Genomic DNA, 26,924 nt, shown 5'->3' on the forward strand with positions numbered 1-26,924 from the left:
TATAATGATGTGTGGAGAAAAAGCGGCAAAGGTGGCTTCTTACAACACTTTCATGTATCACGGAGCTTCTGGTTCTCCAGTGTTTGATGCTCATGGCCGGATATTTGGGATTCATTGTCACGATCCGTGTTTCTGTGTGTTTATTTTTGAGTTTCTGTGTAGTCCTGTTCCCTGTGAGTCTGTCTCTGCGTCTTCCCCGTTGATTGTTTCCCAGGTGTGTCTCATTCCCTTAATTACCCCATGTGTATTTAAACCCACCTGTTGTCTGTGTTCCTCGTCGGGTCCCTGTCTAACTGTGTCTTGTTTGTCTAATGTAGTCCGCACTCTCCAGTAGAAGTCCCAAGTCCTGGTTTGTGCTTGCTCCCGTTCAGTCCGTATAGTCTGTTGCTACCGGCGTTTAGCTGCGTGCTTGTTTCTGCCGTGCTGCCTTTCCTGGACTGTGTACCGAGCATCATCATCATTAAACTCTTCTCACTCATCTTACCTGGGTCTCGGCGTCGTCTCCTCACCACCAACCACACGCCTCATGACATTCATACTGGAGGATTTACTTATGAGTTACTGAACATAAAAGACAGCGTTATTGAGTTCGCCCATCTTCTGCTCACTATATTTGAAAGGTTTGATTCAATGCTAAAGTTAAGGAGGCAGTGACCGAGAACAACGTAGATTAGCCCAACTAGATATGCTATGGTTGCATAGTTCAAGGTTAAAATGATTTTGAGCTATATGTAACTTTCTCAAGATTGAGAAATGTAATTATTTCAGCTGAATTACTTTATACTTTTAGAACAGTGGACATGAGTTTATGTTCTTCCACAGACAACCTGATTTCTTCAGTAATTCATTTAAAAACTATATTTCTAAGCCTTGTTTAAAGAATAATGTATCACGACATGTAATTCAGCTGCAACTTGCTGAGTCTTAATAATTTAATTTTTGTAGGAAGGCCTGTCACAATAACACATTTTGCTGGATGATAAATTGTTCCAGAAATTATTGTGATAAATTATAACATTGTTGTTTTGAGATCATTTTAAAGTAATACATTGAAAATTTAATGGTAATGTAAGGTCACATCTCAAACACTAATAAACTTTAATTTTGCAGAGAACTCTTAACACTGAAACTGGAAAATATTTTAAATATCAAAAATAAAAAATAAGTACAATAAAAGCTGCACAAAACCATAAATAAAATGATTTGGGAAATCTCTGTAAATATAATATTCAACAAATGTTAATGATCATCATGTAAATGATCAAACTCATTTTAACTTATTATGCTTTTAATTGCCTATTGTTATGTGATAAAGTTTTGTGTAGGTGAGTTTCTTGAACAGCTTTTTTAGTCACATTTAGTGCAGCTACCACACCCTCACTTATTCTCAGTGCTGGAAAATATGCAAATAAAAACTCATATTTACAAAACAGGCTGGGAGGAAGACAAAGGGTAGAAAGCTGTGTAAGCATGAGTACCACCCACTTCCTGGATCGTGCAGAGCTCATCAAGGGAAGCTGAGGTAAGACACATTTCTTGACTTTCATAGAAAAGTTTTTATGAATTCTCTTGTTTGTGGTGATCAGAATAGAGCTTAATGTAAAATAAATGTATTTAGAAGAGATGGCCTGAAACAGTATTTAAATATGTTATATTGAGGAATTAAAAGGTGCCAAACTCATGAAATAAGAAACGGTACACAAACTCCATTCTCTCCGGCTCACAGACAACCAGGAAGACATTTAATGCACATCTGCGGATTCACACATTACATTTTCATCGTCTCATTTTCATCGTCTCAGAATCCAAAATGTCTTGTCTTTTACTTCTGACATCAAGTTTTTATACAGTTCCAGCTCTACTGTTGTGTATTGGGAATCTTTGACCAATGGCATTACTGGACCTCGCTTGCGTAGCACTTCTGGCTCCGTCTTACACTGGATGTGTGTTGGAAGTTCAGAGAATTAGCGGTTGATCTCCTGGAAATGAAATCTGCTCCATCAGAAGAACTATTAGTGAAGTTGTTGGGTTCTTATCTGTCCAATACAGATTCGTTCCCCGTCCTGGCCGACTTCCTCGCACACAAGCAGGAAAAGACGTTTTCCAGAAGTTTCCTGCACAACAACTTAACCTTTCCCTCTTTGGTGATTGCTTCTTCCACATCTCTCCATTCTGAGTTCCTTTCTGACTTCTAGGTCAGTTTGACCCAGTACATTTGACACAGTACATTTCTTTTCAGTCAAAACATATCTTAATGTGAATCAACCAACAACATGCCTTTTAGTATAATTATATTCTTCTACAGTTATCAGTTATTTGTCTTGAATTCTAAAATTAATATAAAAAGCCACTTAAGATTTTTGTTTTGGTACATTTTGGTTTTCTTTTCAACTTTTTGTGCCAGATATTAATTAATAATCTTCTTCCTGGATGTTTGGCTTGAGGAAGCAGAACATTTTGTACAAAAAAACTGAAAAGCTAGCAACAAGTTTCACATAAAATCTATAGTTTTGAGTATTTGGTACAAAAATATATTTTGTATCTGTTACTCAATAAGTAATTGAGAATTGTTACTCTAAATTATTTATCTAAACTAAAGAAATTAGATAAAAAAATAAAATAAAAATTTTGCTTTGATATTTTTCTAAACTCAAATTTGCTCAAAGCTAAAACAATATATGACATTTGTTAGAAAACACCAAAAGATTTACAGTCATGATTTGTTAAAGTGAAGCAAAGTGGAACATTTTTTCCAGATTTCCTGCCTATGAGAAAATTGGCGGGAACTGCACATTTACAGTGACTCACCTCCATTGTTTGCCTGCAGGAACTGGGTGTGAGCCGAATAAACTGCCTGGTGGGAACGTAAAAATATTTTCCCTTTACTAGATTTTCAGGTAGTGATTGTGAATTACTTCCTTTTTCTAAGTTTGACTTTAGCTCATTGTCTAATACTGGTGTTAATACGTCCTAGTTAATGATCTATAATTTTTTAAGAAAGCAATTATTCTTATGATGCTTTATGTTATAAACGTTATTATATTCCCAGATGAAATGGGCCACTGGTTGAAACTCAAAGATCTCAGCTGAAGCTTGAGATCAAATATGCTAGCTCCTAATTCAAGATCAACATCTTCATGTTCTTGGAAAGGAAGTACTTTCATTGTACTTGATAACTGAGAAACACTTTTGCAGGTTTTTAATTGATAAGGATCCAGTTTTCCATTTAAAAACTGGCATTTTAATAGGGGTGTGAATACTTTGTTTACTGGAAAATCGTTTTCCACTTGGCTTCACTTTAACAAATCATGACTGTAAATCTTTTGGTGTTTTGTACAATATGGCACATACTGTTTTATCTCTGAGCAAATTTGAGTTTAGAAAAATATCAAAGTAAAAAATTAAATCCTACCTTATTACTTTTACTTTCCACTTTTTGAATAAAATAAACAGGACAATTCATTTTACAACAGTTGGCAAAACATCAGGACAAAAGAAACAGTGGCAACTTTCACTTGGGTAAACTAGAAGTAAGATCATTATTATGTTTGTTTTCTGAGTGACATGCAGAGAAAGACTCAGGAGAGAAGAAATCAATAAAACTGGGTGTATTTATAAAGTGGAATAATGTGCAAACGTAGTGGTGGTCCAGGGTAGGTAGGCGACGTGGGGAACTGGACTTCTGGAGGAAATAATAAATTAGTGGAGCAGATGAAGGTAAGAGGAAATGTTGGACAAGGGTCTTACACAGGATGATAGTGAAGCCCACCAGGGAGGGGTGAGTGAGGTGTTGGTCTTGAGGTAGAAACTGTAAGATGGTAGGCAGAGGACTGGAAAGCCTGATGGAGGCTGCTGCAGGACTGTTGGAGTGCAGACAGGCGGTACAATGTTAATACTGGAGCTTAAAGTTACTAGTAAGAAAATCTGAGCTGAGGATTATTGCTGGTTTTACTCTGACTATGTTTGAAAGGTCCCACAGACCCCAGGTGGTTCTCAGAGAAACCTGAAGTGAGGGTAAACACAAGGAGTCACACTGGACTGACTCCTTGTCAAAAAGCTAATCAGGAATTCACAAGAAGAGCTTGACGTTACCACATGGGTTAACACTCAGGCAAAGAGTGATTTGCAATCAGCTCTTTATATCCAGGGTATAATGAGTCTTGAGGAGTTGCAAGTGTACAGCCACACCTGTAGGGAATCAGCCCTCAGTCCTGCAACTGGCTCACCCTGAGGCCAGAGAAAACTACACCCCACTTTTCTGACAACTGTGTGTTTTAATCAAACATCTGGAATAATTTAAACTGAGAAAAATCTCTAGTTTATCTTATTTGATACTTAAAATTTTTAAAATAGTTTTTAGCCCCAATGGAACAGAAAGAGCTTGGTTATTTTTTTATTAACACAATGTGTGTTGTAGTCAGTTCATAAACATTTTTTTCACTAGAAGGTAAAGGTGAGTAATTTTCCCTGGTGGTAGAATAGCTCATATTTAAATTGACTGTCTCTTTATCACTTTATCCCTGTGACGGCAGAAACAATGGCTCCCAAGAAGCAAAAGATGGAAGAAAACCAGAAAGATATAAGAGGCTTTTTCACAAAGCCAGATGTAAGATCTGAGTTGATGACAATCTTCTTTACTCACTGATTATTGATCATTATGTTTCATTTATAGCTTGTGCAGGAATGTTAAATAACTGCATGGTTCTTATTTCCATCTACTTTGCAGGATGTTGCTGGTCGTTCCAGCAGCAGAGCCAGAAAAAGACCTGAAGTTTCAGAGGTGAGCTACAGGCTCATAACTGTTACTCTAAACTTTATAATTATAAAACATAACTCATGACATTTGGTCTGGATGTCCAGGTGCTGCCTTCAGTCACAGAATGCCATCACTCATGTTTGTTCTGTTTAACTGTAATGTGTCATGATCTTTCAACAGAGAAATGTTAAATAATCAGTGTGATTTTCGCAGATTCTTTATTGTTGAGAACTGTTGACAGATGAGAGCGACAGTGAGCGCCTCCGCTGATCAGCCTGAGCTGAATTTCTGTTGGCTCGCTGAGTCAGGAGTGTTCACTGTTTTCTATATGCACTCTGGTGGCGATCTGCTGTAACTGCAGCTTAATGGAGTCCAGCCTAGAAATCATTTCTATAGTCAACAGAAGTCTTTAAGTAAAGTAAGAAAAGGGATGGAGTGTAATTATTTCCAATGTCCATTCTGTCACAGAAATAAAGAGAGATGTTTTAAGAACCTTTTATATGAATACATTTCCCTCATATAAATGTGCTCAACATTTATATTAAATAAATATTTATCATGTATCAGAACCATGTGGCTTATTTTGTTTCCATCTTTACAGATGAATCCAACAAAGGTGAAGAAACAAAGGAAGGAAGATGCTGGAACTTCAGAGGTTTGTGTTTTTGTCATTTCCTTCATGGCATTTGCATCATTTCACTACGTTAATCTATTTTTATTCAGTTTGCTGACTTTAATTCTTTACTTTATTTACAGCTGGATGACCATAAGCATAAGTTCAGAGTCAAATTTGGTTCAGATAGTAGAGAATGCATGGTTTACTGTAAAAAACAAGGAACTGTTCTTCAGACAATAAAATCAGAGCGACCCAAAGAATATAACGAATTCATAAAGAAATTAGGGAAAAAGGAAATATCAGATGAAAATATGATCATTAGTTTGGGTGAAGGGAATGATTCCCACATTGTTGCAACACATTTTCCTTGTTTTTGTGTGAAGGAAGAAGAGTATTTGACAATAACCACATCAGCTAGAGTGGTTGAGAAACAGACAGAAGAGGCCAGAGCTTTCCTAACAGGAAGGTGTTTTGTTTTCTTCATCGATAAAGAAGGAGGAGAAAACACCAAAAGTAAAACACATCTCATTTTTAGATGCAACAGAATTCCTGTACAGTTTAGGTATTTCTGTGTTTATGGGGCAAAAGGGATGACAGTGGAGGAAGCTGTAAGACGGGACGGTCGCTTTGTTGATGGTCTCACAAACTTCACATTGTCTGATAATGAGAATAAATTCACTACAAAGTGTACAGAAATAGTTGACAACCTAGATGGGAGGAAATTCCAGATATGTCTTCCAAAAACGGGGAAAACAAAAGCAACAAATCCATCACAAGTAGTTCAAGAGCAAGACTCGACACAACAGATCAGCCAGGAGGAGGAAAATGCTTCTGCATCACCCAAAGTACAGAACATTGAAGTTAGAAAGGTTTTAGAGTATGCAGCAAAGAATGGTGTCAACTTAAAGATGGCAATAGAAAAATCAGAGAATCAAGTCGACCAGAAGGAGATCATTAAAATTCTGCGGGACCAGTTTCCAAGACTGAGAGAAATAATGGAGAGTAGATTCACTGATCGTTCCTATAAAACAACCCTGAAAAATCTGAAAGAGGAAAAGTTTGGAAAGGTCCAGCAGTCTTTCGGTGAAGCTCATAGACTTGAGAAGTTGCTGAAATTGGGCAAATCTGTCTGTAAAGTCCTTGTTAAGAGAAAGGACTTTATAGACGATCAGGGTTCTGATGTTTGTCAGGGAACAGGCTTTGTGCTGTTTGACCGGTTTGTCCTGACCAGTGCACACCTGTTTGACAAATGTGTCCAAGGAAAGAACCTGCTGGATCACATATACATCTCTGCTCGATTTCAATATGATGATCTTGACCCAGAGACAAATTACTTTTACTTCTATGCTGAAAAAACTTTTATTGACATTGACAATGAGCTGGATTTTGCTGTACTGGAGCTCAAAACTGAGGGTCAAAATTTCCTCCAAAACAAACCAGACAATATAAAAGTACCAGCAGGGCTGCTGGACAGATTTGGTCCACTTCCTGGAAATGGAGAGGCCTGTCTTATTGGACACCCTGCAGGAAGTGTGAAGAAAATTGATCCTACATGCATCATTGAGCCAGAAAAGAGAGAAGAGGCTGTCAATGATCATTTAGCTCCTCATGAAAAAACTTTGGTTACGATTATGTCAGTCATTGAAACAATTAAATCTCAAGGCATTGGGAGCATAATGGTTGGTGGAACTAAAGCTGATAAAGTGGAGACTTACAACACTTTCATGTATCATGGAGCTTCTGGCTCTCCAGTGTTTGGTGCTGATTGCAGAGTTTTTGGGATTCACACTGGAGGATTTACTTACGGGTTTCAAAGGCATGAAACGAGCGTTATTGAGTACGCCCATCCTCTGCTCACTATATTTGAAAAGTTTGTGATTAATCTGATAGAAAGTAGAAATGATCAGATGTTGGAGAAGGTTAAAGAGGCAGTGACCAAGAACAACCACCTTAAAAAGATCCTGGATGATCTTTTTCTCCAGGATGAGCCGATGGAGGAAGATTAGGCCAACTAGAAATGATACAGTTCAGGTTAAACGTTTCTGACCAACATATTCAACTTTCTCAAGGTTCAGAAATTTAATTGCCAGACCTGATAAATTCCTGCAGTCACAGAAGACAATGACTAGGCTGCCAGTCCGTTTCAGAAAAAACAACCATTTACACATCTTGGATATGAAGATGCGACTCCTATCCAAACCTGCATTATCAGAAAGAAACCTGTAAATATGTGGACAGACCATCCAGCTCCATGTAGAAAGGTCCAGTTAAGATTTGAGTCCAGGACCTGGACAAAGTTATTGGGTGTATTTTCTTACCTCCTGGTCCACTAACAGAGATTCTTCACAAGAAACAACAAATCAGTTAAAGATTATCTGCTCCTCCATCCATAACTCAATCTCTGAGGTGCCTATCTACGCCGGTCATTGGGTGAGAGGCGGGTACACCTTGGACAGGTCTCTGTCCACATTAGAGACCCCTGACCTCTTATTTGTTGCCTTTTGCACAGCAGGTCGTTGGGTCTGTAAACAGGTTCTTAAATTGGTTTAATTAGTCCTGAACAAAAAGAAAATTAACTCACTAAACCGCAGATATGAATTCATGATCTACAAACTTTCTGTTTTCCTCTCGTCATGCTGCTGCTGCCCAATAATTTCCCAGATTCAATGTCAAAAGTACATTATCTTCTGTTTTCCTTTGACTGCTGAAGGCCAAAGATTAAACCTGGATCTGTCTTTTCTCTGGCCAAACTTTGATGATTCTTTTAAATCTCATCCAGATTATTTTCTCAGTGGTAGAAATTACTTCATTTATTCCCAACCAGGTTGTATTTTTCTTCAGTGATTTAATGAAATGTAATCAGTTAAAATACATCTTCACTACTGATCATGTATTTCTGATTGTACTATTTTGTTTTTCCATATTCAGATCATTTTAAACCGTCTGTAATTCATTCATTTTCATTTTCATTTTCATTATTACATGTTACTGTTCTGTCATTTAAATGTAATTTTCTCTTTTATTCAACAAATAAATATGAAACCTGTCAGTTTACTGACGGCTTCTAATCAAATGTCTCGTACTTTTAGTATAAATGTTAAATTTCCAAGTTTGGGTTGAAATACTTTGCTTTCACAATATAAAAAATAAAGAGTAATATGAACTATTCACTTTAATTTCAAGTAAAACAGTTGCTGTAAATCAACATAAGTTAAAACAAAATATATAACAGACACTTATCCAATTTATTCATTAAGTAAATATTAATCAAAATATTTAATCGTTGACAGAAAAAGACCATCGTAAAGATTTTAAGACTTAAAGCTGAGTTTTATTAACAAAGTGATGTTTTTTTAGACGTTGAAGTGAATTAATAGAAATTGTATCTATCTTAAGGTGAATTACTTGAAGAAACAGCCCACCGTGATTAAGTTCTGAGTTTATGACTCAGTTCATTTTACCACAAGTTTAATCATTTCTCTGCAAGACTTAAATGTCTGCCGTTCGCTGTGATCAAGTTCAAGGCCGTCATGAAACGTGAAAACATGAAGATTTTCAATCACAACATTAATATATGGCATGGCTACTAAATGAACAGAAAGCAGCTGGTGACATTTTAAGAAGAAAAGTGAGATGCATAAATGCAGAGCTGTGGTGTTTAACCCTAATTTTCCTATGGTTGAAGAGTGAAACCGTTAATTCCCAGCTGCACCTGAATGCAGCAAATTTCGCGCCATTTCTTCTGCATTTACATCTGTCAACAGAGAGACAGAGAGAGAGAGAGCGGAGCAGAATGCACCGCGGTGTTCTGCTGCACAACTAAAAGCATTTTAAACTATTTTATCCTCCGTTTGCCTCATTTAAAGACCGTCAGTGTTTCTTTTCTCTTCAGCTTTTAAGTTTGTCTGGTTTTTACTTTATTTTTTCACTTTTTACTGCATGATTCAACCCTGCAGAACAGCCGCAGTAAGTACAAGATGTTTATAACAGAATAATTACAGCTAAGCTATAAGAGCTGATTACATGTAAGCGAAGTCAGATAAACTCATATTGTCAATAATTCATTGCTGGCTTGATTTTAAAGTTTTCTGGTTTTAACAGGAAAAGTTTAGAAGTTCCTCAGTATTTCAGAATTTTATTTCCTATGTGCAACTCATATGTTGCAACATTTGAGTTGCAACATATGAGTTGCACATGTTGTGTTAATGCCTGTGTGAAATCGGTTTTAAATAGGTGAATCAAAGTAAAGCTTATGGAGATTTACTGTGTTTCCGTGTGGGGGAGGGGCTGGCATGTCTTCCTGTTTCTCGGACATTTTAGGCTGAGGACCATTTAACCCATTTGGACCATCCAACTTGAAACTGTCCTGCACGACACATCATCTTAAGATACACAGTATAAAATGAAGACAGTCTCTTAACACATTTAGTGATGTTTTATTTGTTCATCCCAAAGACGAAGGCACAGCTGTTTGGTAAATGAATGGCTCAGATTATTTTACTGCAAGTTTAGTCACCTTAGCAAGACTTAAATGTCTTAAATGTCTTAAATGACATTTAAGACATTTAAGACTTAAATGTCTTAAATGTCTTAAATGACATTTAAGACATTTAAGTCTTAAATGTCTTGCAAGACATTGTCTCGAATTATTTACAGAATCTGTAACTTATTTACAGAATCTGTAAATAAGTTACAGAGTCTGTGACTTATTTACAGATTCTGAAAGTGTGGATTGTAGGCCTTCATGTAAACCAAAAGAGAAGTTAAAAAAATAACATCAGCAGCTGACGTACAAGCAGAGAGTTAAGCAAAGTTGTAAAAAACAAAGAACAGTTCTCACTGACAGACTTGAGTCCTGCCGTTTATGGCATAAACCTTTCAAAATGCTAGTGGCTTCCTCCATGCTCCTGTTAAAAGCAGCTCTTTTAATTTTTTTCTTTCCACCAGTTATCCATCATTATTGTTAAACACAGTCTTTTGATGAGCCACCTGTACGTGTCACACTTTGAGCTGGACTCACGTGAAATAAACAGTCATTTACATGACTGCAGACCCCTGGGGGCCCGGGGACCACAGTGGAGAAAGACGGCGTTACATCAGCAGCAAATTCATCAAGAAAACAACAAAACTTCATCTTCTGAACTTTAATGTTGATCTTTATTGTTTTAGTTGCAAAGCGCCTCAACTTCTCAGCTGAAAGGGTTTAAAACCAGAAGTCAGGACATGGTGAGTCCTTCTCCTCTAAAAACGGTTACTGGACTAACTTATATCTCAGTTTTTGAACTCTAATTTTATTATTGTGTTGGCAGATGAAGACACCAACTAAGAGAACGCAAACAGAAAACAAAATGGACAAGAAGACCGGTTGTGATAAAGAAAATGTTAGTAAGACTTTGGTCATTTCTTAACATTTGTCATATAAATATCTGCATCTTGTATAGGATCAATGAGCAGCTGCACATGTTAGTTATTATTTTATATTTTGTTCTCTTCATCAGATTAATCCTGGAAATGACTCCAGTCCACCCAGGAAAAGAAGGAGGGCCTGTCCAGGTTTTCAGGTGAGCTGCAGGTTAAAGATCTGTTTGACTCTATCTACATCAGTAAGACATGAACCTGTTCTGTTATGCTTGCACATGAAAACTGTAAATGCTACTAGCTTCCAGCAAGAGATAAATCTACCTCTGACTAATGGCACCAAAGACACATCAGTGGCAGGACTGGCCCAGGCCTCCATGGGGCCCTAAGTGAAATGTGGTTTTGGGGCCCTCTAGTTCTGCTAACATTGTGGACTGGCTGCAATCAGCAGTCCGATCATTAGATCATTCACACACCTGCTGTAAACTTATTGCATCTCTGGCTGTTTACATTATATACTATAGAATATATATGGCTAATTGATTTATGACCAGTTGATTTCTGGGCGCCGATGTCCTTCATTTTGGGGGATCGTGATCTGCTGATACTTACATGTGAAGCTGATCTTATCTTCATCAGCAAAGCTTTATAACTCAGCCTCTGTCCTCTTCTGTTCTGCAGTGAGAGGTTTGACTGACAGGCCCACCAGGCCTGAACGTTTACAGTTAACAATATTCACCCCATTGTTGCAACTCAGTGACTTTCTTGCTATATTTAGTGACATTTCAGACAAAAAAAAATATTCATATCAGTAAAAATCAGCAGGTCAGGCTTTTTAAATATCGGCACCAGGAATTGGCCAGAAATCTGCAATCGGTGCAGCCCTACACACACATTCATGACATTCTTTGATTAAATAAATTTCTCTTAAGCATAACTCCAATAGCTAAACATTTTATTTACACCAGGTGAGTCTTTCTTCCCTGGAATGTGGACCGGGACTGGTACCAAACTGATTCTGAGCTTCCAAATGATTTTAACAGAAGTTTCACATAATTTAGAAGTTGATGTAAAAATAATGTTTGTTTTTAGCCACAAAATGCTTCTGCTCAGCAGCAAACAACAAATCCCAACTACAGCATAAAGCAGCTCATCCATGTAGCCTGACGTAGAAACATTTAGCTAGACGATGTCAAACATTGAGAAGTTTTAATTATTGTTATCAAACCTTATCAAACTCGGCGTTTTGAAGCCAAAAATACCTCAGAAATATACAGAACCACCATGAGAATCAACTCATGTAAAGTTAAAACTCAAACACAAAGACCCTAGCTTAAATGTCTGGCTGTTGAACTGGACCGTTCAAGCTAATTTTCTATTAGCAGCTTTACTAATCTTTACATTACTTTACATTATTACCAAGGCTCATTAAAACAAACCTTTATCTTGGTTTTTTTCTATTCTTCCTCCTTCTTCTCTCCCTCCCTGAACAATAAATCCTTTTTTGACACATTGTTTTGCTAACTAAACTTCTGACCGGAGCTTTGGACGTTTTGATGCTCAGTGCAGCTCATGATACCCGCAAAGCATGCAGTACCCACCGCGGCCACCAGGGGGCCCCAAGAGGAATTTATTTTTTATCAATAAAATAATAATTTCTACATACATTATCAAATATATATTATTGTAAAAACAAATCACTTCATAGTGAAAGTGTGTATTTTTGATATTATAATGACAGAAATTATTACAAAAAAAAAAAAAATCAGCTCCACTGAGGGGGCCCCTTGGTGGCCTTAGTTTGCTTTTGCCTTGGACCGGCCCTGATCAGTGATTTGTTTGTTGCATTTAGGCAAAAACCCTCATAGGACATATGCAGTCCAATCTACATGTTTTCATCTGTTTGATTTTATGCAACTTTTTTTCTATTTCTATGCATTTTACTATGTCTTTCCATACTGTTTATTAAACTTAGCAATTGTTGAAGCGCTTGACTTTGTGTTTAATTTGCGTCTCAATAAGGAATAACATAATGTCTTTTTGTAATATCTGTAAAGGATGATTTAATTGTAATGTTTGGTGTAGAAACCCAGGAAGAATAATCTCTGTTATCATAGAGATTAATGGGGATCCTTAAATAAACAGTAAAGATTGTGGGATTTTTTTATAACACCGACCCTGCCAAAGTCCTTCAAGAACCAGAAACACGTTGCCTAAAGGAGTTGATGCTGTTTTAAAGACAAACTAAAATCAATAATTTGCTAAAAATCATCAGTTTCGTATTTTTATCCTTGTTAGCAGGTGAAGTTCTGATAAGAGGGTTAAACGTGGAACCGTTTGGTACTAATAATCTAACTGGATGATCTAAGGTCTCCGATGGGCTGCAGAGTCAAACCAGGCCTCCTCTGGGAACCAGGGACAGAAATGATGGCAGTTCCCTGGTGGGTAGAAATGGAAACAGCTGAACAATTCATTTCTTGATCATAAACCTTAAAATTAACTTCCTAACTGATTGTCAGCAGGTCAAACCTCGTCCACATCCCACTATTAGGGAGAAGAAGAGGACAGCAGGAGAGCAACGTTTCAAACAAGACCAGCTGCCTTACCGAAGAAAATATAAAACATGTTCTCCAACCAACAAACGAGAGACTGAATTAATGCCACTCAGGGGTGTTTCAGGTTCAGTGAGTGAGAGTGAAAATGTTCCACCAGGCTGTGAGTCTGAAACTCTGGGGAAAAAATATTTGGGAAACTCAGAGTGCAGAAATGACCCAGAGAACGAGGATTTTCTAAAACTGAAAGCGTGGGTGGAGAGTAGATTTCCTGTTTGTCCCTATCAGAAACCCCTGCAAATGATAGAGGAGAACTTTGAAATGATTCAGCGTTCCTTTGCTGAATTCTGCAGCACAGGGACACAGCTGGTAAATCCCCGCCAATCTGTGTTTTATGTGGAAATACGGGAAACCGGTTCCAATTTCATTTCTTACGGCACAGGATTTGTGCTGGGTGGCAACATTGTTCTGACCTGTTTCCACTTATTTAAACCTTGGGAGGAAAGAAACTTAAACAGCTTGTTGAAAAATCTGAATATTAATGTAGAGTTCAACTTTAATAATTTGGCTGATAAATCAAAGAAAACCTTTCAAGCTAAGTGGCGTCTTGGGATCCGTGATGTAGATGTCGCCCTGTTGGAGCTCATCTATGAGAACAGATCCCTTACACAAGCAGAGCTGGAGGAAATACCTCCAGGTCTCCTGAAGATATTTGGACCGGTACCAGGTGGTGATGGTAGGGCTTGTATTGTTGGTTATCCAGCAGGAAGAGGAGGGAAGACAATAGATTTTACATTTATCATTAGAAAAGAGGACAGGGAGCAGGCTGTCACCTGTAATTTAATGTCCAAAAACAGTTATCTGTCTGTCTTCTCGTTTCTTGATCAGCTCTGCAGGGACCCCAACAGAGATAATTATGTGACCTACAACACCTCCATGTATCAGGGCTCCTCTGGCTCCCCAGTGTTTGATATTTTTGGACTGGTGTTTGGTTTGCACATTGGTGGATTGTACATTGATAATCCAATTCCTAGTCACGGTGTTATGGGATGTGCCTTCCCTGTGCTCGAGATATTCAAAAAGATTCTGGGTGAGCTCCAGAGAAACGGCGAGGAGGATTTGTTGCAGAAAGTTTTGGTGATAGCAGAGGGGAATCCATACCTTGAAGAGATCCTTGAATCTGCTGGACTAAGACAAACTAAAGTTCAGGCTCTCTGTGTGGAGAATCAGGGGAAAACAGATGAAACAGGAAAACAATCAGATTCTGAGGAGGAAATGGACACAAGTTAGGTGTTTAAATTAGATTTCATAAGACAAATAGCACATCATGCAGCACTAGATCATTTTAACTCATGAAGCATTGATTACATTTAAACACAAACATCCAGGATCATGTTGAATTTCATAGACCTTATATAAAATTAAGATGGTTAATTCAGTCTGAATATTGTCCATTTGGTGGTTTGTGGATTCATGTATGAGAACTGAATTATTTATCTTTTTTCAAATAAAATGTATGAAATGTTTTTCATTGCTCTGATGCTGGATTCTCACCTCTTTGAAGAAATGCTGTTTGATAATAACCCGGTGATGGATCTGGGCTCCAGACTAATGTTTGCTAATCCAGAGATTTTTTACCAAACAACCAAAATAAACATGCAGACTGGAAGGAGCTGGTGCTAAAAGCTTCATGTGTGTTCAGGTGTTGCAATACAAGCAAACAGAAGGTAACAGGTGCAGCAGGTCACTTTCCTCTCAATGACACCAGGAAACAGTCCCACATAAGATACAGCTGCTCTGACTCTTATTGGCATGAGAAGTTAAGGTGTTTTTTTCTTTCATTTAATCTAAATTTCATATAAATGTCCAGATAAGTGTAATAATACCCTCCAGTCATTCTTGACATTTTTTCAAATCCTGCAGAACAGAACAGAAAAACACCAGAACCTTTAAGAAACAGTTGAGATTTTTCGGTCCGACACTTTATCAAGTAATATATTTGACTCAACATCGCCATCAAGTGGACAAAGCTGCGCGCTGCAAGAAAAGAGTTAAACTGCAGGAGAGCGTAAAGTTATGTGATTATTCTATTAAAAAAAACATAATTTATTATTACAACTGAAAGAAGAAAGTAAAAGGCCACAAGGTAAGTGACGTACAACAAACATTAAAGTTCTGAGTTATGAAATTTATAGTTTTATCTACAAAGACCAGATTAATGTCTGAGAATGAGGCTGTATTGGTGCTGCTGCAAATTAAAATTATCCTGATAAATGATGTGTATAACAGGTACATTTTAATAACAGAATAAAAAATGAATAAAAATATTTTGTTTTTTGTTGGATGTAATAAACATTTAAAGCGTTGAAACAAAAAAACCATCATAAAGACCTTAAGACTTAAAGTTCCAATTTATGAACAAAGTGATGTTTTTTAGAAGTTGAAATAAACCATTCCATTTTATTTAAAATGGAATGGTGACTAATTAACTTTCATGGGTCTCCCCCACACTTGGACCATTGCTGCTTTCGTCTCCCGGATTTCTGCAGTCATTTGTTTTTAAGGTCGGACTGCTGAACGCAGTGGGGGAGAATTCCTTGAAGAAACACCCCACCTTTATTAAGTTATGAGTTCAGAACCCTGGCTTCACGCACCTGGACCAAATGATGCTCATTAGAGGCCTGAGGAGAACACTGAGCTGCTGAGAAGGTGTTTCTACCACCAGGGAGAAAACAACCCTAACCCCAGGTATGAAGGATGCCGGATCTCCAGGACCCACTCTGGGCACCACTAGTCTAGATGTTAAACAGTCGGATATTATCAGGTTTATTTAGTAAAATATCATCAAATGTTCCTGTTTCATAACCTTTGACCTTCTCTCCTCTGGTCTAGCAGCTTTGGTCTCAGATCAGCAGCAGAAACATTAAATCAGAGAAACATGAACTAGATTAGCTTTGTATTGTTCCCACATGATGACAGTGATGCAGTTTGATCTGATTAAATATTAGATTATTCATTAATATGGGTTGTTGTCATGAAGCTTAAGCACAAGTTTGAGCTGGAAGACTTCTGCCTCTTCTGTTCTGCCCATCGCTGCATCATGCTCTCCTCCAACCTCAGCTCTGGACCTCACCCGGCGCCGTCCAATCATCAATCAAGCTCTGCATATAAGGATCCTCACTCAGCTGCGTTCAACCCACCACCTCCCCTTCTCCACCCGCATCCTTCGACTCTTCAGGACGTCACCTATTCCCAACCTCCAGCTGTCGGGCCCCTGGGGGAGAGCATCCCTAATCGGTTATCGGGATGTTCACAGCAAATCTCAGCTCAAATCATCTGCTGAGGCCTGAGCGCCGAAGAACTGTTATTCATTCCTGTCATTAAATCCTTTAATCATTCTTTTTTCTCTGAGTCTTTCCAGATTGAAATGTTGTTATACTATGTTTTCAGATCTTGTTCTTGGTTTTACTTCTGAGCCCTCAAAATGCCTCTGCACGGCCCTGCTGCCTTTAAACGTCTTTAATCCCTCAGGCAGAGCTTCAGATCCCATCTGGTACCAACAACCAGGCCACGTTCAGAGTCTCTTAGATCTTTTTTTTCCTCGTTCTGATGCTCAGTTTGAGCTGCAGCAGACCGTCTCGGCCATGTCTAAATGAGTTGCTGCCATGTGATTGGCTGATTCCACATTTATGTTAATGAGCATGTTACTCAGGGACTTTTATTTTTGTGGGCCCACTTCCTGTGTTGTCCCAAACTCTGCCAGCTTCTTTAAAGCCTCCAGCTCTCAGTTTTTACTGACTCCTCCGTCTCCACTGTGGTTGTGATTTGCTGTGTGTGTGTGTGTGTGTGTGTGTGTGTGGGGGGTGTGTGTGTGTGTGTGTGTGTGTGTGTGTGTGTGTGTGTGTCGTCTTCCACACTAATTAATCCAAATCTTTGAACCTACTGATTTGACTGCCTGGTGAGTCTGAATCTGATAGTTTTTGTTTTGAAGTGTGAAACTTTTGCTCGTTGTTTTGTCAGGATTGTTGCCCCCGTTTACCTGGAGCATCTCCTGGATTCTGTCGCCTCCTTGTGGCCAAACCACTCTGATTGAAGAGCTAACTTGTCTGGTGCATCAGTGATTTTATCCGTTTCTGGCCGTTTTGTATTGATGCCGAGGCAGTGAAGTTTAAAATGAAGTTAAAATAGATCAGATCTGAAAAATAGATCAGATCTGAATGTAGCTACACCTTTAAGTTTGATATTGTGAAGTATATTTTTTATATATTTCTCTCTCTCACTCTGCTTGAATATTTGATAATTATTTTTTTATTGATTATTGGAAAGTGCACTTTAAACTGATTAGCTTGAAATATATATACATATATATTTTTTTACTATATTTAAATTATGGTTAATTTAACCTGATTAAAATTTTGGATTATGCCAAAATTATTAGAAATCTAAAAGTTGCATTTAATATGTATACACCAATTGCTCAGCATTAATATTTATTTCTGTGTATGTTTGTACATGATGACAACTGTTTTGGATAAAACATTTAATGTGTTTATGTTCTTATGCAAACTGCCTGCTGTTTCTCACCTCAGGCTCTTTTAAAGGACGAGCTGCTGAGCCTTTAAGTGTTACAAGCAGTTGGACAGGTGTACCTAATAAAGTGGCCAGTGAATATATGTGTTAATGTCAATAGTCTTATGTGTTGTATTAATATTTTTATGCTTTTATCATTTGGACCTCAGGAATATTAATATTATAATATATAGCCAATAAATGAATAAAAATAATTAAACCAGAAACTTCAGATAAAAACATTAAAACAATTTAGGGAAAAATCCCAAAGAAAAAAACATGTTTATTGTGAAACAGGAAGTTAAAAGCCATCAGAAAAAAACAAAATGACACAAAATATTAATATTGATTAATAATCAACAGAATTACATGATCATCACTTGATCTCAGCTTTTCTAAGAAATATTTAAACTTTACATGAAACGTTTTCCTCCATCATGGAGACGAAGGAGAACTGAAGAAAAATGAACCAATGACACATTTCAACTCTAAAAACGATTATCTGGAGCTACAATGAAGATTCATGATGATCAGTAGAGATCAGAACCGGGCTTCAGGTCCGGATCTCCAGGTCCGGATCTGGACTTTAGATCCGGTTCTGTTCCTCAGTTCATGGACAGGATGCGAGGCAGAGCTGAACAAAAACAGAAAGAACACAAGGAAGGTTTGATATGAAGAAAGAATCTACACTCACACCAAATCAGTGGGAAATGTAAACCAGATCTATGCAAACTAAGTCTATATGTAAACAAACCAGATTAAAGATCTAGGTATTCTAGATCCAGATTTATTCACATGTCAAAAGAAATCCAAAAATAAATGGATAAAATCTGGTTTTAATCTGCTCTAGGCTGGTTTTAACTGGTTTAAATGTGTGTCACATGTTTGTGAAGCTGGTTTAAACTGATTTAAACTGGTTTCAAACTGGTTTAAACTGGTTCTGACCTCCTGCTTTCTTCTTGTAGTAGATGAATCCAGTTAGAAACAAAACCAGACCCAGGATCAGTCCTAAAACTCCAAACGCAATTTTGATCTTCTCCGACTCAGGCATGGGATGACCAGGGGGCGGAGCTTAACAGACAGGTGAGCAGACAGACAGGTGAGCAGACAGACACAGATTAAGTTAGAAAACATTAGTTGAACCAGGAAGATGCCAGATTTCAGTTTGCGTTCATCGTCTTATTTGAAATCAGTGACAGGTCATTCATGCTCTCACAGAGATTCATCAGTTCATTTGTGAAAACATGATTTCACATCATCACATTGAAACATTTCAGATTTATTTATTTCAAGCATGATGATAACATAACATCAACATGGCGACATGTCATTAGCTTTTAATAACACATTTTGGCATGTCAAAGTGGCCACGCCCCTTGAGGAGGCTCAAAAATGTTTTTTTAACTTTTGATCCGCCTTAAGAGCAAACTCACCAAATGTCAATAGAAATCTCTAGTTTGATCAAATGTGGACAAAATGGAGTCAAATTCACAACTTCCATCCAGGACGGAGGTTTGGTGAGTTTATAATTTGGCCTCAGAAAGCCGATTTATTTCTGCTGAAAAAATAATAAACATGAGAATTGAAAGTGTTGATTACCTAAATAGATCCGACTGCAGAGAAATGAACAGTTTGAGTGGAAGAAAATAAATCACTGCGGATTGAAAACTGAGTTTCTCCAAGGAGACGACTTCAAGCGCTTCAAGTTCATTAAGAGTTTTATGTTTTATGTATTTCATACATTTCTTAGTTCAGTCCAGTTTACCAAATCATATCTCAGTTAGTGGAATAATTCATTAGAGTTTTTTGCGGATTAATTTAAATCTTCATGTGGAATAGAAAAGAAAAGTATATTTATTTGTGATGTAGGAATCTTGAGCCTCTGATTGAGCCTCTGCTGATTTGCTGTGATTGTTTTCTCATTGAAAGGTTTAATTGTAGAAAGTGTCAGATGTTGAACGGCGACGGAGTCATGCAGGTTTTTACTCCAGTCGATGGTCAGCGGCTCCTCTAAGCTCAGATGCTCCACCATGCAGGAGATTTTCTCTCCAGACCTGCAGGACATCAAGCAGCAGCTCTGAGACCCGTTTGGTTCTGTTCACACCGACCAGCATGAAACCCATTTGGTTCTGTTCACACCGACCAGCATGAAACCCGTTTGGTTCTGTTCACACCGACCAGCATCAGCGTCAGATTCTGAACATGAAGCGGCAGACCGCCATGTTGGCTCCATTTAAACCTCAGAGGCGGTCTGCCCGTCCGTCCGTCCGTCTGGTAGCTTCTTGGTTCTCACCAGGGACTTCAGCTCAGCATTAAACCCAATCAAAGGGGAGCTCACCAGCGCCCCCTGGACTCAACAGCCCCCTGTACAACCGGCTACTGGATTTCCTCCCAGACATACCAACTTGGTCTGTGAGGTTTGGTAAAAATGCTTCATCTCTGATCACTGGTCAGTGTAGGGTCATCAGGGGTCATCAGGGGTCATCAGGGTGAGACCAGGTCACACTGGTCTTTTTTTTTTTTTGTCTCACCTGGTGTGTGTGTTACCTGGTCTCACCTGGTGTGTGTGTGTGTGTGTTACCTGGTCTCACCTGGTGTGTGTGTGTGTGTGTTACCTGGTCTCACCTGGTGTGTGTGTTACCTGGTCTCACCTGGTGTGTGTGTTACCTGGTCTCACCTGGTGTGTGTGTGTGTGTGTTACCTGGTCTCACCTGGTGTGTGTGTTACCCGGTCTCACCTGGTGTGTGTGTTACCTGGTCTCACCTGGTGTGTGTGTGTGTGTGTTACCTGGTCTCACCTGGTGTGTGTGTTACCTGGTCTCACCTGGTGTGTGTGTGTGTGTGTGTGTGTGTTACCTGGTCTCACCTGGTGTGTGTGTTACCTGGTCTCACCTGGTGTGTGTGTTACCTGGTCTCACCTGGTGTGTGTGTGTGTGTGTTACCTGGTCTCACCTGGTGTGTGTGTTACCTGGTCTCACCTGGTGTGTGTGTGTGTGTGTGTGTGTGTTACCTGGTCTCACCTGGTGTGTGTGTTACCTGGTCTCACCTGGTGTGTGTGTTACCTGGTCTCACCTGGTGTGTGTGTGTGTGTGTTACCTGGTCTCACCTGGTGTGTGTGTTACCTGGTCTCACCTGGTGTGTGTGTTACCCGGTCTCACCTGGTGTGTGTGTTACCTGGTCTCACCTGGTGTGTGTGTGTGTGTGTGTGTGTGTTACCTGGTCTCACCTGGTGTGTGTGTTACCTGGTCTCACCTGGTGTGTGTGTTACCTGGTCTCACCTGGTGTGTGTGTGTGTTACCTGGTCTCACCTGGTGTGTGTGTTACCTGGTCTCACCTGGTGTGTGTGTTACCTGGTCTCACCTGGTGTGTGTGTTACCTGGTCTCACCTGGTGTGTGTGTTACCCGGTCTCACCTGGTGTGTGTGTTACCCGGTCTCACCTGGTGTGTGTGTGTGTGTGTTACCTGGTCTCACCTGGTGTGTGTGTTACCTGGTCTCACCTGGTGTGTGTGTGTGTGTGTTACCTGGTCTCACCTGGTGTGTGTGTTACCTGGTCTCACCTGGTGTGTGTGTGTGTGTGTTACCTGGTCTCACCTGGTGTGTGTGTTACCCGGTCTCACCTGGTGTGTGTGTTACCTGGTCTCACCTGGTGTGTGTGTGTGTGTGTTACCTGGTCTCACCTGGTGTGTGTGTTACCTGGTCTCACCTGGTGTGTGTGTGTGTGTGTGTGTGTGTTACCTGGTCTCACCTGGTGTGTGTGTTACCTGGTCTCACCTGGTGTGTGTGTTACCTGGTCTCACCTGGTGTGTGTGTGTGTGTGTTACCTGGTCTCACCTGGTGTGTGTGTTACCTGGTCTCACCTGGTGTGTGTGTGTGTGTGTGTGTGTGTGTGTTACCTGGTCTCACCTGGTGTGTGTGTTACCTGGTCTCACCTGGTGTGTGTGTTACCTGGTCTCACCTGGTGTGTGTGTGTGTGTGTTACCTGGTCTCACCTGGTGTGTGTGTTACCTGGTCTCACCTGGTGTGTGTGTTACCCGGTCTCACCTGGTGTGTGTGTTACCTGGTCTCACCTGGTGTGTGTGTGTGTGTGTGTGTGTGTTACCTGGTCTCACCTGGTGTGTGTGTTACCTGGTCTCACCTGGTGTGTGTGTTACCTGGTCTCACCTGGTGTGTGTGTGTGTGTGTTACCTGGTCTCACCTGGTGTGTGTGTTACCTGGTCTCACCTGGTGTGTGTGTTACCTGGTCTCACCTGGTGTGTGTGTTACCTGGTCTCACCTGGTGTGTGTGTTACCTGGTCTCACCTGGTGTGTGTGTTACCCGGTCTCACCTGGTGTGTGTGTTACCCGGTCTCACCTGGTGTGTGTGTTACCCGGTCTCACCTGGTGTGTGTGTTACCCGGTCTCACCTGGTGTGTGTGTTACCTGGTCTCACCTGGTGTGTGTGTTACCCGGTCTCACCTGGTGTGTGTGTTACCCGGTCTCACCTGGTGTGTGTGTTACCTGGTCTCACCTGGGTTTGAACTCCAGACTGGAGTGGATCTGGTAGAGCCAGGCGCCGTCTGGCAGCTCGGTGGTGGAAGTGACATCAGAGGTGACTTCCTGTCCGTTTCTCATCCAGGTGACTCTGATCTGTTTGGGGAAGAAGCCGTAGACGCTGCAGGTCAGCATGGCGGAAGGGCCACCAGTAGGGGGCACCACTGTGCTCAGAGTGACCGACGGCTCCACTGAAACAGGAAGAGGAGAGTAAGAGAGGCTCAGGTCAACATTTACTGATAGTAACTGTATGACCTTTGACCCAGAGCAAATGTATTAAAGGTCGTTATAAATATGGATTTATTGTTGCAATAAAATGTATTTCCTTCTGCAAACAGAAAATATTAAATATTATTTTCCAGATGAATTTCAGCTGCAGCAGCAAATAAAACATGCAGATTCACAAGAAGGTCAAAATATTAAAAACAAATTACATACAAATTTAATAAAGTGGCATTTAAATACTAAATAACTACAAGATATTAAAATTTCCAATCATTCTGAAATTCCTGATAGAATCAAACACAGATTTTCAATAAAATATAAAATTATAGTTACTGGAAAATGAGATTCAACAAATATCAATAAAATAAAAACCTATTGTGTTTAGCTTCACCCTATATTAAACTTTACTTCACCTGAATGATTATAATTATTATTTATGCCTCTCAGTCGTTGATTTAAGGTTATTTTTAGCAACATGCTAAATGAGTCAAACAGATGATATGATTTTATTATATATTAAGGTAAAATATATAACCGCCTTCTGATCCAGCCAGTGATCATATCAATATATCAATATATATATCAGTGATTATATCAGTCAGAGTGAAGAGCTCACCTGATCTATCTAACACTAATCTATACCAGAGCTCAGCGTTGGGTTGGCAGATCTCCTCTCTGTAGGTTTTCGAGACGTTCAGCCATCCGGTGCCATTGTTCCAGCTCGCTGCCAGTTTCTCACCAAACGAGTTCAGACCAACGAAGGATCCAACACGGCTGTCGAACTGGATGAACTCCACCTTGTTGTAGATGTAGGAGTAGCTGTAGTGAATGTCCTGCAGCTCAGAGGAGTTAAAGTGGCAGCGGAACAATTCATGGGTCATGAAACCAGCTGGAGGGGAACAGATCAAACATTCAGACAATATAGAAAACATCTATTACTGTAGAAAACATCCAGATAATATAACTATAAAACATTAAAACAACCTAACAGTATAAACAGAGCTTCCAGCAGGTCAAAGGTCACTTTCTGTTACCACAGTCGACACCTGGTGCCTCTATCTGGCCTTTTCTATCATTTGTCATATAATCACAGCTCAGTATTTCTGATGTGAATCAGGTCTGAGGTTCTTCTAAACCTAAATTAATATTTCAGTTTTCCCAGCTGTTTAGTGAAAGTTTCTAGGCTAGAGACCCAGTGAAAGTCCTTATCGGTAAATGAGGCAGGTATTTTCTTGAGTTTTGGTTTTCTAAACTGAGGGAACCAAACCTTTAGAGAATCCTAAAGACCTATATCATAAATAAAAGCCCCTCTGAGAGGATTAAGAGGCACAGCGACCACAAAGCTGATTTGTTGGATTTTGCAAAGATGTTTGCAGTCTAAAGAGGAAATCCCACCCATTTCAGGAAGAATGGGTCTAAGAACACAATCTTAATAAACAAATTATTTTATTCCTCAAAATAATCAATCAGTTAATCAATTTTATTCATAACGCACCTTTACAAAGAGCTGTATAAACAATTAGCCCTAAGGTTTCTCTGAAAAACTGTTCCACAAACAGGAGCCATAATACTGGATGGATAATAAATTACTAAAACTATATGATTACGCAAAAGGTTAAAATAAGATTCATAAATAGATATGTATAGAAAAAAACAAGAAAAACAACAAAACAACCAGTAATTGGTTTCTACTTGCTGCTTCTCTTTCCCTCTGTCTGAACCTACTGCAGAGGATCTGACCTCTGACCTCAGCTCCTCTAACCTGTCCTCCCAGGGACCAGATGATGTCCCTCCTATAAACCCAGCTGATGAAAGTGATCAAGAAGATCCTGAGGATCAAGAAGACAAAGAAGACCTCCATCACTTCCAGGCACTCAAGTGTCTGCTGATCCTAATCTTTCTCACCAGAGAACTGATGAAACGTTTCCATTCAGGGGACGACTGTCGGTCTCCTGTTGGACAGTCAGACTGGAAACTGTGTGAGACTGAGATTTAACAACCTCCTGGTCTGTCTGGTATCAGTGTAGAGAAAGAAAAGACAGACATGCTTCAGAAGACGACTCTGAACTGTTGATGCTGTTTCATCAATCTCCATGGACAACATGGACATTCACTAAGGTAGAGGTTCCCAAACTGTGGGGCGTGCCCCCTCTGGGGGCCGCCATGCCATTGCAGGGGGGCTGGGGGGTGGGGGGGGGCTGGAAGCAGTATGGATAAATGAAAAAAAACAAAAACAACAATGAACACTGTGTGCGTTGGAGGTTGGGGGGTTGTTTGAGTGGATGGAAGAGTATAACAGGGAGTCTCTAAACCCCCCCACCACACACACACACACACACACACACACACACCCCCCCACACACACACACACACATCTTTCAAACAGAGAACCAGAGTCTAACTCTCCCTACTTGTAATCCATGGGGGGGCAGAAAATGTTTGGAAACCACTGGTCTAAGGGACGATCTGGACAACCCAAAGATCCAACACCAGAACCAGTTGGACTGACAGGAAACCGGAGGAAAGAGCGGGGGCGATTTTGCTGCAGCAACGCCGACACCAAGAGGGGGAGACGGGCAAAAAGAGACACTCAAGATAAGTTAAACACACACACGCACATGCACACACACACACACACACACACACACACGCACGCACACACACACACCCCCACACACACACGCACACGCATACACACATACACACGCACACACACGCGCACACGCACACAGTCGTGTTTTCATCACTTGTGGGGACTTCACATTGACTTCCATTAATTTCTTCAGCCTAATCCTAACCCCTAACCCCACCCATCACATACCTAACCCTTACCTTAACCTTTACCCTAAACCTAACCATCACAGACCCTAAAACCCAAGAACAACAATTTCCCTCATGGGGAACAAGAAAATGTCCCACAAGGAGCAATGGTCCCCATAACCCCACATTGTAGACAGAAATGGGTTCCCATAAGGATATAAATACCTGGTACGCAAGCACACACACACACGCACACAGCTATAAAACACACACACACTGCAACAAAGACTATAACAAGTAAAATAGATACAGAACATTCTAGGCAAAGAAAAATGATTTTAAAATAAACATTTTAAAATAAATAAGTAAATAATTAAAAGCTGAACCGTTGTAGACACAGACAGTAAATACAATGTTATCAATGGGAATAAAATAACAGCGTCTCTTGTCTAAACATTTTTAAAGAGTTTTTTTCCTCTTCCCTTTTGAAAATCTATACATAAAATAATACAAAATAAATAAAATATTTTTTTCAGTGTTAAGAATTACAGATCATTAATACTGCAGTGTTTATAATACTTGGGTATACTATATGATATTTAGTTGCATTTAAATTGAACAGAATAAATTTCCTATAAAGTACAGCTGTGATCAATTTTAATTAGTGGTTAAAAGATCTTTTGTTGTCAATTATAACCTTTTTTATTATTATTATTAATGAAGCTCTTCAACAGAAACATGATCAATTTGTTGCTGTGATCCTGAATTATATTGAGATCTCATTTAAAACATAAAACTTAAAACAGGATCATTTATATTGGAGTTGAATTCAAACATTAAAATATGTTGTTAAAAGAAAAATGAGAATATTTTGGAGATTCAGTGAATTTGGTAATTACAATTTAAGAAAATAAACACAAAGAGGACTGACTGCACATCTTTGACTGTGATGAAAGTTTGACTGATGGCGTCCAAAGTTTGTTTGTGTCTGTTTCAAGTTGGAGTGAATGTTTGTTTGTCTGCTGTTAAATTTGAAGCTCTTTGTGTTTATTATCATTTCTTATAATACAGATCAGATCCGACCAATCAGAGCTGAGCTGCCGTTGGTCTCAGAAAACAGGTTGAAATGAATCAGAAACATAAAACAGATTTAAATAAATCATAAAGCCTTTCTCCATATCAGCTCTGGTTGATCTCAGGAAGCTGAACGATTGGTTCCTACCTGCAGTCTGGACCAGAACCAGAACCAGGAGCAGAGAGCGACCCATTCCTGCAGGTCAGGAGATGAACTGAGATCCTGAGAGCCTGGTGCTGGAACCAGGACGGAGAATCACACGGCGACGGTGGCGTCACCTGTTACCGGGCAGATTGACCTGACAGGAGCAGAGCAGCAGGTGATCATCGGATCCACTGGATCCACTGGTTCTGATGGTTCTGATGGTTCTACTGAAGATAAAAAACCTGCTGCAGGAATCCTTCTCCTCTTATCTGTTTAATGTAAGTTATATAAATAAAAAAATGGTAAAATTATATTAAATATTCTAAAAAATAACAAATG

General features: G+C 39.4%; 3 protein-coding genes across 8 annotated transcripts; 2 read left to right on the forward strand and 1 right to left on the reverse strand.

The window, feature by feature from the left end:
- Nucleotides 1-1,414: 1,414 nt before the first annotated feature.
- On the forward strand, nucleotides 1,415-8,445 carry LOC106924265 (serine protease FAM111A-like). 3 transcript variants are annotated; one of them, XM_088015455.1, is made up of 6 exons: nucleotides 1,418-1,522; nucleotides 2,050-2,195; nucleotides 4,533-4,606; nucleotides 4,727-4,780; nucleotides 5,358-5,411; nucleotides 5,513-8,445. In XM_088015455.1, the coding sequence occupies exons 3-6, from the start codon at nucleotides 4,538-4,540 to the stop codon at nucleotides 7,376-7,378; spliced, it is 2,043 nt and encodes a 680-aa protein (XP_087871581.1). In that variant the 5' UTR covers nucleotides 1,418-1,522; nucleotides 2,050-2,195; nucleotides 4,533-4,537; the 3' UTR covers nucleotides 7,379-8,445. The 3 variants fall into 3 exon arrangements, with proteins under 3 accessions (XP_087871582.1, XP_087871581.1, XP_087871583.1); XM_088015457.1 differs by having other exon boundaries at nucleotides 1,422-1,522; nucleotides 2,050-2,144; XM_088015456.1 differs by lacking the exon at nucleotides 2,050-2,195 and having other exon boundaries at nucleotides 1,415-1,522.
- Nucleotides 8,446-9,136: 691 nt separating this feature from the next.
- On the forward strand, nucleotides 9,137-14,954 carry LOC106924274 (uncharacterized). 2 transcript variants are annotated; one of them, XM_014997889.2, is made up of 6 exons: nucleotides 9,137-9,338; nucleotides 10,542-10,598; nucleotides 10,682-10,753; nucleotides 10,871-10,933; nucleotides 13,100-13,171; nucleotides 13,250-14,954. In XM_014997889.2, exons 1-6 carry the CDS (start codon nucleotides 9,312-9,314, stop codon nucleotides 14,570-14,572), a joined length of 1,614 nt encoding a protein of 537 aa, XP_014853375.2. In that variant the 5' UTR covers nucleotides 9,137-9,311; the 3' UTR covers nucleotides 14,573-14,954. The 2 variants fall into 2 exon arrangements, with proteins under 2 accessions (XP_014853375.2, XP_014853376.2); XM_014997890.2 differs by having other exon boundaries at nucleotides 13,253-14,954.
- A 3,148-nt stretch (nucleotides 14,955-18,102) lies between these two features.
- Nucleotides 18,103-26,690, reverse strand: LOC106924266 (DLA class II histocompatibility antigen, DR-1 beta chain-like). Of its 3 annotated transcripts, XM_014997875.2 has the most exons (6): nucleotides 26,589-26,690; nucleotides 23,223-23,495; nucleotides 22,359-22,572; nucleotides 19,838-19,905; nucleotides 18,797-18,922; nucleotides 18,103-18,485 (listed from the first exon to the last, which is right to left on the reverse strand). In XM_014997875.2, the coding sequence occupies exons 1-6, from the start codon at nucleotides 26,632-26,634 to the stop codon at nucleotides 18,457-18,459; spliced, it is 756 nt and encodes a 251-aa protein (XP_014853361.2). In that variant the 5' UTR covers nucleotides 26,635-26,690; the 3' UTR covers nucleotides 18,103-18,456. The 3 variants fall into 3 exon arrangements, with proteins under 3 accessions (XP_014853361.2, XP_014853360.2, XP_087872266.1); XM_014997874.2 differs by lacking the exons at nucleotides 18,103-18,485; nucleotides 18,797-18,922 and having other exon boundaries at nucleotides 19,552-19,905; XM_088016140.1 differs by lacking the exons at nucleotides 18,103-18,485; nucleotides 18,797-18,922; nucleotides 26,589-26,690 and adding an exon at nucleotides 24,512-24,780 and having other exon boundaries at nucleotides 19,552-19,905.
- Between the last annotated feature and the right edge of the window lie 234 nt (nucleotides 26,691-26,924).

Source organism: Poecilia mexicana, unplaced genomic scaffold (assembly GCF_051168715.1).
Source record: "Poecilia mexicana isolate PSO_F unplaced genomic scaffold, ASM5116871v1 scaffold_18, whole genome shotgun sequence".
NCBI lineage: Eukaryota > Metazoa > Chordata > Actinopteri > Cyprinodontiformes > Poeciliidae > Poecilia > Poecilia mexicana.

What these genes read in the sequence shown, in the direction of transcription:
- LOC106924274 (XM_014997889.2), top strand. Translation starts at nt 9,312, where the DNA reads ATGATTCAACCCTGCAGAACAGCCGCA. An exon ending in GGGCCTGTCCAGGTTTTCAG is followed by an intron (nt 10,934 to 13,099) that starts GTGAGCTGCAGG and finishes GGATGATCTAAG; the next exon opens with GTCTCCGATGGGCTGCAGAG. An exon ending in GAAATGATGGCAGTTCCCTG is followed by an intron (nt 13,172 to 13,249) that starts GTGGGTAGAAAT and finishes ACTGATTGTCAG; the next exon opens with CAGGTCAAACCTCGTCCACA.
- LOC106924265 (XM_088015456.1), top strand. Translation starts at nt 4,538, where the DNA reads ATGGCTCCCAAGAAGCAAAAGATGGAAGAAAACCAGAAAGATATAAGA. An exon ending in AAAGACCTGAAGTTTCAGAG is followed by an intron (nt 4,781 to 5,357) that starts GTGAGCTACAGG and finishes CCATCTTTACAG; the next exon opens with ATGAATCCAACAAAGGTGAA. An exon ending in AAGATGCTGGAACTTCAGAG is followed by an intron (nt 5,412 to 5,512) that starts GTTTGTGTTTTT and finishes CTTTATTTACAG; the next exon opens with CTGGATGACCATAAGCATAA.
- LOC106924266 (XM_014997874.2), bottom strand. Translation starts at nt 26,634, where the DNA reads ATGGGTCGCTCTCTGCTCCTGGTTCTGGTTCTGGTCCAGACTGCAG. An exon ending in GGTTCTGGTCCAGACTGCAG is followed by an intron (nt 23,496 to 26,588) that starts GTAGGAACCAAT and finishes GTTCCCCTCCAG; the next exon opens with CTGGTTTCATGACCCATGAA. An exon ending in AGTCTGGAGTTCAAACCCAG is followed by an intron (nt 19,906 to 22,358) that starts GTGAGACCAGGT and finishes GATGTCCTGCAG; the next exon opens with GTCTGGAGAGAAAATCTCCT.